General features: G+C 36.8%; 1 protein-coding gene and 1 long non-coding RNA gene across 4 annotated transcripts; both read left to right on the top strand.

Moving 5' to 3' along the window:
* Positions 1 to 994: 994 nt before the first annotated feature.
* On the top strand, positions 995 to 6,885 carry LOC108192286 (uncharacterized). Of its 3 annotated transcripts, none has more exons than XM_017373514.2 (12): positions 995 to 1,486; positions 1,597 to 1,692; positions 1,792 to 1,881; positions 1,990 to 2,169; positions 2,950 to 3,018; positions 3,113 to 3,265; positions 3,670 to 3,734; positions 3,838 to 3,877; positions 3,970 to 4,168; positions 4,700 to 4,914; positions 4,996 to 5,162; positions 6,559 to 6,885. In XM_017373514.2, exons 1-12 carry the CDS (start codon positions 1,166 to 1,168, stop codon positions 6,566 to 6,568), a joined length of 1,605 nt encoding a protein of 534 aa, XP_017229003.1. In that variant the 5' UTR covers positions 995 to 1,165; the 3' UTR covers positions 6,569 to 6,885. The 3 variants fall into 3 exon arrangements, with proteins under 3 accessions (XP_017229003.1, XP_017229004.1, XP_017229002.1); XM_017373515.2 differs by having other exon boundaries at positions 1,029 to 1,465; XM_017373513.2 differs by having other exon boundaries at positions 1,029 to 1,537.
* An 862-nt stretch (positions 6,886 to 7,747) lies between these two features.
* LOC108204191 (uncharacterized) lies at positions 7,748 to 9,122 on the top strand. The gene is made up of 4 exons (XR_001803707.2): positions 7,748 to 8,008; positions 8,071 to 8,160; positions 8,401 to 8,504; positions 8,725 to 9,122. It is a non-coding gene; the product is annotated as an uncharacterized LOC108204191 (long non-coding RNA).
* Positions 9,123 to 17,786: the final 8,664 nt, after the last annotated feature.

The raw sequence follows: 17,786 nt of genomic DNA, 5'->3' as shown, positions 1-17,786 counted from the left end.
ATTTCAAGGCAGGGCTGCACATGGGCTGGGTTGGGCTGGTTTCCCATTCAAGCGACCCAACCCATTTAGTACGGGTTAAAAAAATTTAACGCATTAACTCTAAAAAGAATTAGAAACCCAACCCTACTAATTGTATGACGGGTTGGGTTGGTTAGGGTAGGGTTGATCAGGTTGAAAAAATTGCAAGATAAGCATAATCTAAAATATGTTATGCACCATTTTGTTGTGTACAATTAGCAATAACATTGGACACTGCACCGATACAAAATATCAGGTGCTTTTAGAGTGAAGATATTCTCTCCATACTAAGGTGGACGACTGAATCTTAATATAATAATAACTATAAAAAAATAATGTTTTCACCATGATATATAATCATAAGAACTAGCAATGTGGGTCGTTTGATCTGCACTACAAAGCTTTATTTCTAATTGTTTCTGCACATTGCACTACACTCACTACACATTCTATTATCAAGTAAGTAAATATAGTTCCTTGAGCAATCAAAAATATTCCATCAGAGTGTTAAAGATCTATTTTGATCGGGTTGGGTTGGTTTAAGGTTTTTAAAAGTTATATTTCGACCCAACCCATTATAAACGGCTCAACCAAAAATCAACTCAATTAATCCACGATTTGGAATGGGTCGGCTTAGTCGGCCCAGTTCAAGGTTGGGTTGGGTTGGTTTTAACGGGTTGGACAACCCATGAGCAGCGCTATTTCAAGGTATCTGTTTGATATTTATAGCAATTTCAGTGACCATCTTGATACCGTTTTGAGTTTAGTGACCAATTTGATACATTAAGCCTAATTCGGTGACCAACTTGATAATTAATCCTTTGTTATACAATTGTACAAATAATGTCTAAATAATTTATACTTAAATTTATTTATTAACAAAATCATTTTTCATATTTTAAAAATAATCATTATGTGCGTAGCACGGGTAAAATGCTAGTATTTTTATTATGCGTGAGTCTATTTTTTTTAAATTATGTGCGAGTCTATTGATACTATCATTTCATTTGCCCGGATCTATATTTCTATATTTCCCAGTCGCCCTTAAAAAAAGTTCAGATTGATCCCATCAAGGCATCAAGCTGTTTTTCGTCACAATTTGGGGCGAAAAATTATAAGAACCGAGAACCCTAACAGAACCGTTATTATGCCTCCTCGCCGTCGCCGTCGCCGTCATCCTCGCCCACCGTCGCCTTCTTCGTCGTCATCTTCATCATCAACCTCGTTAAAAGAGTTTAGAGAGCAAGTTTATTACACTGTTTTCCCCGAGGGACGTCCTTACCGTGATCTTGTTGGTCCTCCTCCTTCACCTCCTTATTCGAATTCCTCTTTTATCGTGCCCCCCAATAGACCCTCTAGGCCTCAACCTTGTGTCATACACCCACACCCACTCTTTCCCGGGGTTTTTGTTGCTGCGGATCATGATCATGACGAGTCTTGTAACAAGGTCCTTTACACTAGAAATCTGGTACCCGGTGTTCAATCTCGAGACCAAGACGATGTCGTTTTCTCTGTTCAGGTCAGCTTCAATTTGTGTATAGATATTAATGCAATTACTGGTTGTGTTGTGTGGTTCAGGATGAGGACGGGCAAACAGTGGAGTATAGAGAATGGGATCCATTTAAGTCCAGATTGGCTTCTGCTATTCTTTCTGGTATCCAAAATATGTGGATTGTAAGTTTTTTCTATCCCTGTTCTTTCTGGTATTCACCCTTATTTTCTATTGATTGCCTGCTACCCATTCACCTTATATTCTATTGATTTGTTCTGCAGAAACCTGGTTCACGTGTCCTCATACTCTACTCACGGGATGATCAACAATTTGGAATCACAATATCACACATCTCTGATATTGTTGGCCCTGTCAGTCTTTCTCCCCTTCCTTTATTATTCCCGACCTCTCCCTATTTATGGATTTATTATTGTTCTGCCCCTCTACAATTATTACTCAATGGCTTTGATATTCCACAGCAAGGTATGGTGTATGTAGTAGAGACAGAGACATCCAATCACGACACTCTTTTGAACATGGCAGACAAACGGGGCAATATTGTGCCAATTGTTTATTGTATGAGTCCGGATCCAATGCGATACCGCATGCTTATTAATATGGTGGATGTAATGTTTGCTGCTCCTGATCGTCCAGAAGAGGTTATTTTACCCTCTCTTTTTAATCTTTTGCCTTGGAATCATGATAATTTTATTCTCTATAATTACGAAGTTTTGTCTTGGGTCTTTTTTGTCCTTAAGTGAGAGATTCGTAGCAGCATTGTTTCATTTCTATTATATAACGAGCTAAAGGGCTAGCTACTACTAGGTCATCTGAAAGGGGCTCCTAGTAAGTTTTTATATCAGGGTCCTTCTCAGTTCCAGTAATACGGTGTATACTTGCTCCCTATTACTCTTAATTATTATAATGATAGATGTCCAGATCCAAGTATCAGAAAGAATCAATCCCAAATAGCGCAGGTCAATATTAATCAAATAGTGAATAGTATTAAAACTAATAAGTTAAATTATTATCAAAGAATCTATCATGTAATTCTTGATTCTTAGGTTTTATGTATTACCGGTATAATGAACAAGTCAATGATTATCCTTAAAAAGTAGTCGATTATGATTTTTAAATATATATACAAACTTTTACTTTGATTGAAATTAAACAGAGAAAGCTCACATATATATTGGTGCCGAATTAAAATTTTATTGAAAGATGGATGGAGGAGAGACTCCTCTGAGTTAAAGAAAGAGACGAGTCTCTTAAATTTTTAGAAATCAATTTAGAACCAAATAATAAGAGAAAGTGGAGAAGCCAACTATCGACAACACGAAGGACATGACACAATTGATTAGTCTAATATTTGCCTGTATATATATAGTGCGTTTGATATCCATTAATGTTTTTTTATATATGTTGTCTTTATTTGTCAGGTCCACATGGCATATTTGAACTCTCAGTATTTTCTTAAAACCGGTGGACACTATATGCTTTATGTCCAGGTTTTGTTTTCTATTATATTTTGATATATTCTTTTATTAAAATTTTTTTCTTAAACTTTTTGTGAACCATGTTATGATAGAGTGTAAATGACAGGGTCATACTATGGAATCAACAAATCGTGGTGATGGCTTGTTTAGTTCCATGAGCAAAGTTGTACAGGTTCAGTACCAGCGAATGGAGCAAGTCACCTTGGAACCATTTGATAGAGAGCATGTTTATGTTAGTGGTGTTTATCGCACGATGGAGGTCAGTGTTTGATTAATGACTCAATTTGACAAGGCAGATTTGGTGCCAACAATCAATCTAAGAATATATTTGAGTCTATTGCATTACTGTTGCCAAACTTTATAAAAGATGGTTGAAATTTTAAATGTGCCTATCAGTGACCATACTTCCATTTAAGTCTAAGAGTATATTGGAGTGTTTATAAAACTCTTTAATAGAGATCATATTTGTGGTGTTGTAGTCAACTAATTATGTGTTGTTCAATGGTTGAGAAATGAGAATGATTTGTTGTTTGGTAGGAAAAGAACCGGAGTCGATTTGATTGAGAGTAATGAGTAGTTCTCCATATCCTTAGTCATCTTTCAGTGTTGTATAATTATCACTAAAACCAAATTAGTCTTTTGTGGTTATTTATCTAACTTTAGATTGCTGAGATTGATGAAAGTTGTCTAGTAAGCAGCAAGTTTTGGACATCACAAGATTCAAATAGGTACCTTTTTTTTTTTTTTTTCGCAGATCCATTTTTTGGTTCATAATGAAAAGTGAGTTAACTGAACTTTGACTTGTTTGATTTCCTGTATTTATGATTGTAGCGGTGCTGGGAGGCCTCTCAGTCTTTATGAAAAGCAAAAGGTTAACTAAGTTTTATGTACTTCATCCACTTCATCGTGTTTCATCTTATTCTAGACTTTAACAATTTGATCCTCTTACATTTTTTTTTGAAGAACCTGCCCGTATTTATGTTGTTTGAATCATCATTCGGATACGTTCTCTTCCGAGCTCATGACGTGTATAAAGTTGAGAGAAACTATGTAGCCACTGAGAAGTATATCAAAAGTTTCGATAAATCTTATGAATTTGTTGCGAGTCATACTTTTGAGTCTACTGATGAAGCTCTGATGTACCTCACTGCTGACTACAACGGTATGTTTTTCATCGTAATAAGAGAATGTTAGGATCATCTCAAATAGTGAGAATTTTTTTTTTTTGTGTGGTTTGGAGGTCATACCTCTTAAATCTTACATGCCTTTTAAGATCATTGAGGCTCTTGAAAGCATTTACTGATTCTTGTAGATGAAAACGAATAAATAAAATGATGCATAGAAAAAATGATATAATTTCTTAGGATCATACATTTAAAATACAAAAATATGCCCTATCTAGGTTAAGGCATACTACTAATTTCAAATTTCCTAGATAGTAGCCCATGATGAATTTTAATAAAATCACTATTATCTTAACAGCCCACGTAATTGAACAGATCTTCCTTATACTACTAAGTACTAACCCCCAATCATTGATATAATATTTTAAATATTATTAAAATTATCTTTGTAATATCCTAAGTTCTGAGAGATTATTGTAACTCATATGCTAGCTAGCTTCGGGATTACACTGTTTTTTTTTTTTTTTTGAATTGTTGTATTTAAGCAGCAATGCTTATGTTGTCTGTAGACACACTGCCTGAGAAATTGATGGAGTTCCTGGTGCTACATCTTCCACCACCAATGGAAGGTGATGAACATTGTCTTTCACTTGCACTTTTTAACCCACTTATGGAGGATAAACTAGCAATGGATGCCAAAATTGCTTGCTCAGCAAGTCCGTTTCACATTGACATTATTCGTGGTGTGCGGATGAATCTTGACAAATTCTTTAAGAACATGAAGGTTTGTGTTTCTTGTAATCGGATACTTAAATTCTAGATAGTGGCCAGCTCCTATAATTATTCATGCATGTAATGTCTATAGCCTGGGGACTTGGAAAAGGCCCAGCTGGATCTCGCACGAATTTGCAGCAGGCAAAAGCTTAATTCACCAGACAAAAGAAAGTTGCTAAAGAAGAGAGGTCATTTTCAGGCTAGAGCTCCAACCAGGGAAAACCCAAAGAGAAAGGCCCGGGCAGATGCTAAAACTGAGTGAGTTTGTTCTGCATTTTGATTCACACTATCTTTAAAAAAACCTATATTTTCCTGCAAGCAATAGTGCTATTGTCTATCTGTCCGCTCCTGAGTGGTAATACCAACCAAACTCTATATGTTTTTTTCCTGCTTTCTGATTGATAAGTGAATGATTGCTTATACAATTTATATAAACAGGTTCTCAATTTCGTTATTACTTATGGGATAGATAATTTTCGATCTGAACAAAATGCAGTGACTTCATTGCATATATATTATTATCTATAGACTTGGTTATTGGAATATATTCGAAATTAAATTGGGTCTCCTCTCTTCTGCAGTTGCCAAATCTTTGGGGTAGTGAATTTTTTGCGGTTAATCAACCCAAGCTTATTTAACTCTTGTTTTTAGATCATTATCTGTCTTTCTACAATCTGCGTGCCTCAGGCATTGGTCCGAGTTTATTATGGCCAGTCGTCATTAACGAGCCATTTGGACTTTTGGAGTTAATGATGGACCTATCTAGTTGGCTTTTTCTCAAATGAGGTCCAAAGTCACCAAACCATGTAAATTAACATCTAGCCATAAGTCGCTTCCTCCCAGATTGAGTTTTTGTTGTGATGGTTTTAACCCCCACATTTTGTCTCTTGCAAGCATATTAAGTTAAAACTGTGGTCTGATGCCAACTTCTTAAGGTTTCTCATTCTCCTATTGCTAGTACTAACTGCCTCTCCAGTGTTCCAACTTAAAATAGAAATATGATCCATTAAGGTTTAAAACGAATATAGGAATGTAAACAACTAGATCAATGTGTATTGTTATTTTGTAGACTAGGTGAAATTTGTATCCCCATGGTGCAAGGTGGCAGGGGATTTTTCTTTTATTTGCTTGTTTTTTCTCTGGGTGCTGTATCCCATGATAGAGAACATGTTTCTCTTTTTGTGTATTTCTCGAGTTTGTCACTTTTTCGAAGCATATCAAGTAAAATTCAGACAAGGATCAACTTTTACATTTGAAACAGAAAGTGTGCAGGGAAGCATTTGTTGCTTTCAGTTTATGTATTTTAGGGGCGGAGCCAATAAATATAGCTATTCTAATCCCGCGGTGAACTGTTAGTAGTAGCCCAGTAATCTAGAAATTTTAGTTCGATATTAAAAATTATTCTAGCACAGGGTCTGCAGTAGTAGTGTCACAGCGTTATTGCTCTATTTTCGATCATCAACATCAGTTTCCTACATATATTGCACAAACAATATATGTTACTTTAAAACTTATTCGAATGTTAGATGCCCGTTGCATGAGCCAGTGACTGACCTGACGAGAGTTTCTAATCCATGTACACCCGCTTAATTTTATCATTTCAATCTACAATAATTGCAGCACCAAATAAACTTGACTCGGATGCTTCATGCAGGAATAGATAGACAAGTGCATTTGATGATGGATTGCAGAAGCGTTGACAAGCTGCATCTAAGAGGATCTATCAACAAGTTTTTCCTATGATCGCTTGCAGAAATTTCTTAATTTCCAATAGTGAAGTTAGAGCTCGTGGGTTATATGTCATTTCTTGTATTATCGTACTAAGCTCATTGGAGAATATTTTAGACCATGCAGATATACCTACTTTCTTCTAGTCTTCTACTTTTGATTGAACATAGTGAAGTTCTGTTCAATGTTGTTGTCTATGAGTAACTAATTTTTCGTTGGCTCTATATTACTAGTTGCTAGTACTTTCATGGAATAGTCACTCCACAGTGTTTATTATAAAAAGGGTTTTATATCAAATTGGCCACCCATTACGTCAAATTGTCTCACTTTACCCACTCATCTCATGGGGGACTCGTTTAATCTACTGTAAACAAGATATATATCATTTTACCCATAATACTATTCATACATTTTTATTTAATCATTTATCAAAAATTAACCAATTGTTTTTTTGCTACAGAACCACCTCGAGTACTTTCATAATTGTGTCTAGTATTTATCAAAATAATTTGGAAATTAATAAAGCAACATAGCTATTTATTAAAAAAATATATTTAGTAATAAATATATATTTATGTGATCACCCTAAGTATGTTGCTTTAGAAATTTCTAAATTATTTTGATAAATAACAGAGACAATTACGAAGGTACTCGAGGTGGTTTTGTAGTAAAAAAATAAACGGTTGATTTTTTATAAATGATTAAGTAAATAGGTATAAATAGGGATGTGAGTAAAATGATATATATTTAGTTTATAGTGGCTTAAACGAGTCCCCGGTGAGATGGGTGGGTAAAGTGAGACATTTTGACGTAATGGGTGACCAGTTTGATATATAACCCATTATAAAAATGGGTTATTTTCTAACAAAATAAATATATAATAATTAAAAAATCAATTACTATTTCCAATTTTGATAAATTTTAACATTCAATTTCCGGTAAGCTCGTGACCAAGAAATCTACATCTATATATCAATATCAATATATTCCTAATAAATAGCATTTTCTAATTACTAAAATTATCTTTCCCCTTTTTTCTCCGCACACTTAACATTAGGACAGCCTAGACATATTACATTTTTGTGTATCATCCAACAAAAAACGGGTTGCTCAAACTTCATCCCTGGATATCCATTCTTCCGGGGCGACCCATCATTTTAAAAAATTAAACTGCTTGCGTGATCTTCTATCTTGGAGCAACTGGTGGGTATTTCCATGATTGCATCTTGCCGTGCACACCTGTTTCGTTTGTCTCCTAGTAGTATTGTAGCAGGACCGTTGATATCTTTTTTGTTCTCTCATCTGTTAGTGGATGGCTGATTCAAATCGGAAGCGTGTGCCGCTTGGACCTGTTTCGCCATCTTCATCTCAGAAAGGTACCGATTTTCAATTTAAGTGATCAGAACTATGTATGTTATATTTACTCGCAATATTGCAGATCCTAAACATTGAGTTTCCAAATTCCTACGTTGGAAACACTGAGACGCGGTCTCCTTCTCTCAGACTCGCATCACATATTCACATGCAGGTTGTGTCCATGCCGTTTCCATTTTGTTAAGTTTTACTCTTTTTTCAGAGCGAACGAGAATCAGAATCCTAATACATGTATATTTATAGTATTCAAATCTTATACTGTTAATATGACAAAAAAAAAAAATCTTATACTGTTATTGAATATATTACTTCAAAACTCTGTTGCATGTTGTTTATTTTTGCCAATCTCACTGGTTATATCATTTGTTGATGTGTGTCCTTGCCAATGTTGTAGCGGAACATCCCTTAGAAACAGAGTTCCGGATCATCCACTCTTTAAAATTAAGGAATATCGCCAGGCCAGGCCTTCCATGAAGAAGAACATGAATTTAACTTCAGGTATTCTTCACGGTGAATGCATGTTTGTACCAAAATTTGTATTTGTCTTATTCGTACATTTTTATTATTGAAACATCAACATTATTGTGATTTTGCTTTATATATTAGCTTGCTACATTTAACATGGCATCAATGAATCAATTGAATTTATGCTTTATTTCACAAAGTATAATTTTTTTTTTTTTGGGGGGGGGGGGGGGGGGAGTTGTTTATTATGTAGGAAGATTCATTTATGCATCAGGAGATCATCACAATAAAGCTACAAGGAACAATGCAATGGACAGGAACTGATGGCCGCATCAGAAACTGATGAAACCTCATCAGTATGCTGATACTTGATCAGTATTCAGTATAATCTATCTGGAGATTGAGTTTGATAAGAAAAGAAAGAAGATTGATACGGAACAACTTATTTATAGAGATATACTTCTGATTGAATATATCTTATGTAGTAATGGTGGTAGCTGTGTACTATATAAACACAGATTATTAGGTCTTACAATAGATGCGTAAGGAACAAAACACGAGTATAACTGTGTAACCTAGAAGCTCTTGAGAACGACTGTGTTTCTTGAGAGAGTTTTGTAACAGTTCTTAAAGTTATCAATAAGAGCTGAGTTGATATAGATCCTGATTGGTTGTTTATCATAAGCATATTCGACATACGATTTAACATTAAATAAATTCTGCCCAAAGTCTATTGATTAAATTGCGACCTAACATGCATGAAATTTGGCATATTGGTAACTAGAGCTGGCGAAATGAGCGGTTTTGAACCTCTCGTTCGGAACCGGCATGCCTAAAAATTTGTCAAAATTCGACTCGGAAGGGGTTTGATTCGGCCCGGATCGTTAAATATTACGAATCGAATACGAATCAGGATATAAGAAACGGAACTGGCTCGCGAATCAACGAGTCATACACGTCAGATGAATCAACAAATCAACGAATCACTCAGGAATCAGAGAATCACTCACGAGTCAACGAATCGCTCGATTTAACTATTTTATTTCATTTAATTAAATAACCTGCTTGGATGCTGCTTCTTTTTGTTAAATCGAAAGAATTTTATTTTATTTTGACATCTTTTATTTACAAAATAAAAAATTTATTTACAAAAAAAATAATTGATTAAATTTAACTAAAACATAAAATTTAAAAAATGAACCGCCCCCGCCCACTAACCCGCGAATCGGTTCATGAGTTCATTGGTTAGGACTCGACCCGAAACTGGACCCGCCAGTGTAAACAAGCGGGCCTGTTACGAATCATGCTGCTGTAACTCGGACCGTTGGCAACTCGGCCCGGCCCGCTTCGGACCGCCCGAGTGGCCAACACTATTCGTAACATGGCCTTGGCCGCTGGACAGCGATGCCAGCACTAATCTGGTTTGCCTCATCCTAGAAATTCGAAAAATATGATATGTGATTATATGGTTTCGTAATATTAGTTGTAATATTCGAAATTCAAACTTCATTGTTCCTGATTGGTGAATACATACTCTTCTGGTTTTTTCTCCGGGGTGGTAGACATTGGCCTTTAATCGCCCCCTTGCCTTCGTATGGAAGAGGCAAGGAGCGGCCTGGTGCAAGATATATGTGTATGATTCACGAAAATGGACTTAGCGACGTCATTATCATAGGTAAGTCTCCCTACTTAATACATTCCAGTGTCCAGTGTGTATATGGAGAATGTATGAAAAGGAATAAAAATTGCAAGCGATTGTGGAGATCATGCTGATGGAAAAGACAACCGAAGAGCCCTACCTGTAGTCAAGGGCATTGTAATTAATAATGTCTGGGGGCGAAAAGGTTCAACAAGCAGGTTTAATACAAGGCCTCATAAATTCCCTTTTTACTGGGATATGTGTAACACCCCAGTCCCACATCGAGAGGAGTGGAGACCTTAGTTCAGTTTATAAGCATAAGTACTACTACCAATTGCACCAACAAATCATGATCTTTTGGGAGCCTGTGGTGGGCTTGTGGATCACCCAAGTTGTTGTAATTGGGCCAGTTTATTTCGGTTTATTTTCGGATTCGGAGTTCGGGACTTGACCCGATTTTTGAAAAAAACTCGGGATTTGACCCGGGTTGTTTCATATGGTATCAGAGCAGGCTCTCAAAAACTTGATTCGTCAAGTTGCCGGAGGTGGGGATGTTGGGTTTCGGGGCAACAAACACAGCGGATAATCGACGTAAAATCAAAAATTTGCCGAAACCCTAACCCGAGGATCCATCTATAAAGTACGGCTGATCATGGAGATACGAAATAATACCTTGTTGAAGCTTTACGTTAGCGAAAGATGGAGGTCCGGAACGAGCAATCACCACGCAGCCCTCGGTCTAAGGATCGCGTCTCTAAGCAGTCCACACGAACGTCTGATCGCCAAAGATCACCGGAGCCGGTACTAGCCGAATGCAGCCCCTCTCTCTCTCTAGCCTCTCTTGATCTGGAGCTGCTAGGGTTTTTAATAAAACGATTTTATGATACTTAACCCTAAAACAATACATCATTATGTATTTATAGGGAAGAGAGATAGATGTGCCAAACCCTAATCGGATTTGGGCTTCTTCAAACCTAATCCGATTTTGGTTTTAATATTAAATTCGAAATTCTAATGACTTAATTAAGACCGACTCAATTAAATAATTTATTTCGAATTAATCATTTAATTTAAATTCAGAATTTAAATTAAAACTCCTTTAAACGTTCAAAGTGTGTGACCCTTTAGGTTATTATTACGTTGGCAATAATTTTAATATCCAATAATAAAATTATAAACAATGAGCGGCATCTAGTAATACATCATTGCTACCCAAGTAATAATAATAATTGGTGATTCAATTAAACCTTTGTGAATAATGTACAATGTAATATAATCCCTTTAACCTTATATTATAGATCAGACTCAAGGCATGTATTGTGTCATCCTCTTCATCGTCTAATCCGAATTTCCTTGATCAATGAGTAGACTATTAAACAAATCAATATTTGAGCACGGCCATGCATTTTATAGTCTCACTCAATCAAGAGGCCAATAATATCACTCCTAAAATAGGAGGGTTAAATCCTTTCTAGATCATTCATATTTCTCATACGATTCATAATATACCCAATGTACATTTCATCATCACCCGGTCAAAGGTAACTTTTAGTGCAACCAAAGTATATTAATTCTCATATAGAATTATAATGATATCAAGTCAGAGGATCATTACATCATTATCACAGTGAGAATTTCCAATGACACTTATTAACATGTAAAATCTCACGGTGGGTCATTCCAGTGCCATGTGTCGACACATGCACTTATGTTCTTGACTTTAGCATCACTATACCTATGATCAATGAGATGTGATCATCAGTCAACAAACATACTAGTCTTAATGCATCATTATTGTCCCTTAACAATAATACTCGACTAGGGACATTTAGGAATATGATATTATTCTCATAATCTCATTTCTAAGTCACGTACTTAGAGATATAGAATTACATATAATATTCCAAGGACATTTATTATGCTTTCAATTTATTACGCAGTAAATAAAGACACAATAAATATTTATTCAATAATCAATATAACATAATCCATAAATGTCTACGATACAACACAATAGTATTGTCTCTAGGACACCAATACTAACAATCTCCCACTTGTAGTAGAGCCAATCTCTGATGTATCTAATACCCATGGAACTAGTATGACCTTCGTGCTTCTGCTGCGACAAAGCCTTGGTCAGTGGATCTGCAATGTTATCATCTGTATGCACTTTTCATATATGTATATCCCCTCGAGTGTTAATCTCTCGGAGTAGGTGGTATCGTCTGAGTATATGCTTAGTGCGGGAATGAGATCGGGGTTCCTTAGCCTGTGAAATGGCTCCATTATTGTCACAGTACAAATCTATCGGATCTGATACTGAAGGAACCACATCAAGTCCTGTAAGAAATTTCCTGATCCAAACAGCTTCCTTGGCTGCTTCACAAGCAGCTATATACTCAGCCTCCATTGTAGAATCGGCAACCGTCTCTTGCTTTGAACTTTTCCAACTAACAGCACCTCCATTTAGACAAAATACAAAGCCAGACTGAGAGATCGAATCATCTTTGTCTGTTTGGAAACTAGCATCTGTGTAACCTTTTACAACTAGTTTCTCTTCTCCTCCATATACCAAGAATTGATCTTTAGTCCTCTTTAGGTACTTAAGAATATTCTTGACTACCGTCCAGTGACCTTCACCTGGATTAGACTGGTATCTACTCGTCATGCTCAAGGCATACGAGACATCAGGACGAGTACATATCATTGCATACATTATGGAACCAATTGCCGAAGCATATGGAACTTTGCTCATACGGTCCTTATCATCCAATGATTTCGGACTGTTTTCTTTCGAGATCAATATCCCGTGAGACATTGGGACATATCCCCTTTTTGCCTCTTGCATCCCAAATCGATGCAATACCTTATCAATGTATGTACTCTGACTTAGGCTGATTAGTCTTCTTGATCTATCTCTATAGATCCTGATCCCTAATATATAGGTCGCATCGCCCAAGTCTTTCATCGAGAAATTTTTGCTCAACCAAGTCTTAACAGCCTGTAAAGAAGGTATGCCATTCCCCATTAGTAATATGTCATCCACATATAGCACTAGGAATGCCACATGGCTCCCACTCACTTTCTTGTAAACACAAGGCTCATCTTCATTTTGAATGAAGCCAAACTCTTTGACTGTTTCATCAAAACGAATATTCCATCTCCTTGAGGCTTGCTTCAATCCGTATATAGATCGTCGCAACTTACAAACCATTTTGGGAAATCTCGGATCGACAAAACCTTCAGGTTGTGTCATATACACATCCTCTTCTAGGCTTCCATTCAAGAAGGCGGTTTTGACATCCATCTGCTAGATTTCGTAGTCATAGTAAGCAGCTATTGCAAGCAAAATCCTGATAGATTTGACCATAGCAACTGGTGAGAAGGTTTCATCATAGTCAATACCATGAATCTGTCTGAAACCTTTTGCAACTAGTCGTGCCTTATAGGTCTGAACATTTCCATCCATGTCGGTTTTCTTTTTGAAAACCCATTTACACTCAATAGGTTTAACTCCCTCGGGTAAATCAACCAAAGTCCATACTTGGTTTTCATACATGGAATCCATCTCAGATTTCATGGCATCAAGCCATCTCTTGGAATCTGGAGTGTTCTTAGCATCTTTGTAGGTTAGAGGCTCATCATTATCCATAAGCAACACATCACCAGTTTGAGTCAAGAGAAAACCATAATATCTCTCTGGCTCATGGCGAACCCTACTAGATCTACGAACAACCTGTGTTTCCGGAACAGGATTACTCTCAGTATTTTGATGTACATCCTGCTCAGGTTCCTGCTCTGGTTCAATGTTATCATGTGGTTCTCGAACTTCATCGAGATCTATTATCCTCCCACTGTTTTTCTTAGAAAGCATCTCTCTTTCAAGGAACACAGCGGTTCGAGCAACAAACACTTTGTTCTCAGAAGGATTATAGAATGAATAACCTCTTGTTTCAATTGGGTATCCCACAAAATTACATTTATCAGACTTAGGTCCTAGCTTGTCAGAATTTTGACGTTTCACAAACGCCTCACATCCCCAAATTTTCATAAATGACATGCTATGACGTTTCTCAGTCCATATCTCATATGGAGTGTTCTGGACCGTTTTAGTAGGAACTCGGTTAAGTGTATAGGCAGCCGTCTCTGGGGCATAGCCCTAAAAACTAATTGGAAGATCTGCATGACTCATCATTGATCGCACCATGTCCAACAAGGTACGATTCCTCCTCTCGGAAACTCCATTCCATTGTGGTGTTCCAGGAGGAGTAAGTTGTGATACAATACCACACTCTTTTAAGAAATTCTTAAATTCTTGGCTTAAGTATTCACCTCCACGATCTGATCGTAGAGTCTTAATACTTTTGGTAGTTTGCTTTTCTACTTCAGCTTTGTACTCTTTGAACTTTTCAAAAGAATCGGATTTATTCTTCATAAGATACACATATCCATATCTACTGAAATCATTAGTAAATGTTATGAAGTAGTAAAAGCCACCTCTTGCCATAGTTCGCATTGGACCACATACATCACTATGTATTAGTTCCAATCTCTCAGTGGCCCTCTCACCTTGTCCTGTGAAAGGTGCTTTAGTCATTTTTCCAATGAGACATGGTTCGCATGCTTCGTATGATTCAAAATCAAACTTATCCAAGTATCCATCCTTATGTAACTTGGAAATGCGCTTCTCATTTATATGGCCTAAACGACAGTGCCAGAGGTATGTTTTATTTGAGTCATCAGTTTTAAGTCGTTTATTATTCACATTATAGATGGGAGTATCCAAGTCAAGAACATATAAACCGTTAAATAAACGTGCAACCCCATAGGTAACATTATTCAAAGAAAAGGAACAACTATTATTCTGAATTGAAAAAGCAAAACCTTTCTTGTCCAAACAAGAAACTGAAATAATGTTTCTGCAAATTGCAGGCACGTAAAAACAATTCTCAAGTTCTAAAATAAGCCCAGTGGGCAGCGATAAATGACAAGTCCCTACAGCTATAGCAGCAACTTTTGCTCCATTGCCAACTCGCAGGTCGACTTCTCCCTTTGCCAACGTCCTACTTCCCTGTAGCTCCTGCACATTCATACAAATGTGAGAACCACATCCAGTATCTAATACCCAAGATGTTGAAGTAGACAAATTGACTTCTATAACATAAATACCTGAATCAGAAGCGGCAGCAGCCTTCTTCTTCTTCAGATCCTCCAAATAAGCATGACAGTTCCTCTTCCAATGACCTGGTTTCTTGCAATAGTGACAATCACCATCCTTCTGAACACCACCTTTCGGCTTCAAGGCCTTAGTTGGACCAGGTTTCGGATTGACATTAGAATTAGATCCCATCTTCTTCTTGCCTTTCCATTTACCCTTTCCTTTGGCCTTCCCTTTATTCACCATCAATATGGGAGTAGGGGACGCCTTCTGAATGTTGGTTTCAGCAGTTTTCAACATTGCCAACAATTCGGCGGGGTTCTTGTTTATCTCATTCATATTGTAATTCATTACAAACTGAGAATAGTTATTGTTTAGAGATTGCAAGATCAGATCAATTTGGTGCTCAGGACCAATCGGGGCACCCAATTTTTCAAGATAATCAATATACCCTATCATCTTCAGAACATGCGGTCCTACCGGATCACGTTCACCCCGCTTACAAGCATTCAAAGATTTGAAAGTATCAAACCTCTCCTGACGAGCCTGGCCCTCAAACATACGCTTAAGGTGCTCAATCATATCATAAGAATCCATATTCTCATGTTGTTTCTGAAGTTCAGCACTCATGGTCGCTAACATGAGACATTGAACATCCGTGTCATCATCGATATGCTTCTGATAAGCAGTATGCTGAGCACGGGTTGATCCTTCAGCGAGAGGTGTAGGGCGAGGAATATCTATGACATAGAGCTTGCGCTCTTGTTTGAGGACAATCCTCAAATTCCTTTGCCAGTCAAGGAAGTTGGTTCCTGTCAGCTTGTCCTTCTCAAGGACTGATCGTACAGAGAAGTTGTTTGAATTATTTGCCATTGGATATCTACAATATTTCAAATGCATAAGATAAATTAGTCTACAGATGTTTATTAAATTATGTTCAAGTGATTATAAATATATATTCAAAATATATATCTCCCACTATTTTGTTCAAATCAATAGCCCTAACTATTAATTCGGAAAGCATTTCTGTAAATCTTTCTAGTGAGCCAAGATCCATATTTCATCCATGCTTTAAGTTAGCGTGGGCTAATACTCTCAAAACATGACTATTTAGGTAGACAACATTTGTCAATTATATCAAATATAACTCTTGGATAGTTTGGTGGAGCAACCCTTTGCACATATTTATGTAATAAATCTCACCAAACTCCATGCCTCTAAACCCACAATCCTATTGTGATGGTTTAGTTAAGTTAGACCCAATAATTCAATAACTAAGTACATTTACTTATCACGTCTTCCCATGATTGATTAAAGCACTTTGCTTTGGCAAACCTACTTCTTTCAATCTAGATCTTGACGAGTATTAATCATTGGAAGGCATCTGATTAACTTAATATTTTAATTAGGGATTTTATTAAAACGACCATGATCCTGTCATAAAGAGATCCTCAATTTTTCCTTGAATCAAATATTTCAAATCAATACTCTTTGATTGGTTGAAAACCCGACCTGAGGTGTTGGCACAACGGCTATACTTAAAAACCCCAAATCCGACAGAATCTTCCTCTCATTGAATATCGAAAATCCATAATTAATTCCGTGTTTCATAAACACAAGAATCTCATGATTGTTGTATTCCTTTTTAAAATCTTGAGTCGTTACAGATTTTATCTTGTTTAAACAAGCATGGCATGGGTGTCGTATCGAATACATACATCTTAATCTAATTAAGCATGCATCTCTATAACTACGCATACATATCATCATCTCATGCATCATATATGCAAAGTGCAGTATGTAAACGTGCATGGTTATGGCCTTTATCCTATATGATTCTTTCAAGCTAATGAAAGAATCTAGGTCAATCTATGGTGAAGATGTATAACTATTACAAGTCTTCACGCTCCTTGATTGCCCCTCCTTGTGGATCATCCTTCAATCTTCAAGTACATTACAATGAATAATTGAATACAACCTATTCTAATGTACTTACATGAGAAAACTCGAGTTACATTCGAGATTAATAATTACAAGAATAAATATCACGACATGCAAGTCGTATTTATACAACCAAAACCAAAAACATTAAACTAGGGGTCCTTAAGGCCATAACCAGCACCATGCTCAAGTAAACAAACAAGAACACATAATCATACAAAGCGGGGTTCCGGGGGCGGCAGCCCTTGGGCGGGGGTCCGGGGGCGGCAGCCCCTGCGCGGGGGTCCGGGGGCGGCAGCCACCGGGCAGGGTCGAGCTTGTTTCGGAACAACAGATCATATCTGTTACCTTCTGCCACTACTGCATCAGTTTCAGAAGCATGTATCATATACATGCTGATCATTCCCCAGTGACCAGATCATGTCCATACACCATCTTGTTGAACAGTTTATATCATTATATAAACAACACATCATATGTAGAACATACAAATCGCATACTAATCAGTCATGGCAAATCATAATCATGCTAGTATCATCATATCACTATATTTTAACATAACAGAATCATATATGAT

Source organism: Daucus carota, chromosome 7 (genome assembly GCF_001625215.2).
Source record: "Daucus carota subsp. sativus chromosome 7, DH1 v3.0, whole genome shotgun sequence".
NCBI classification, from domain to species: domain Eukaryota; kingdom Viridiplantae; phylum Streptophyta; class Magnoliopsida; order Apiales; family Apiaceae; genus Daucus; species Daucus carota.
Note: the sequence above shows the minus strand (reverse complement) of the source record. Positions and strands in the feature narration are given on the sequence as shown.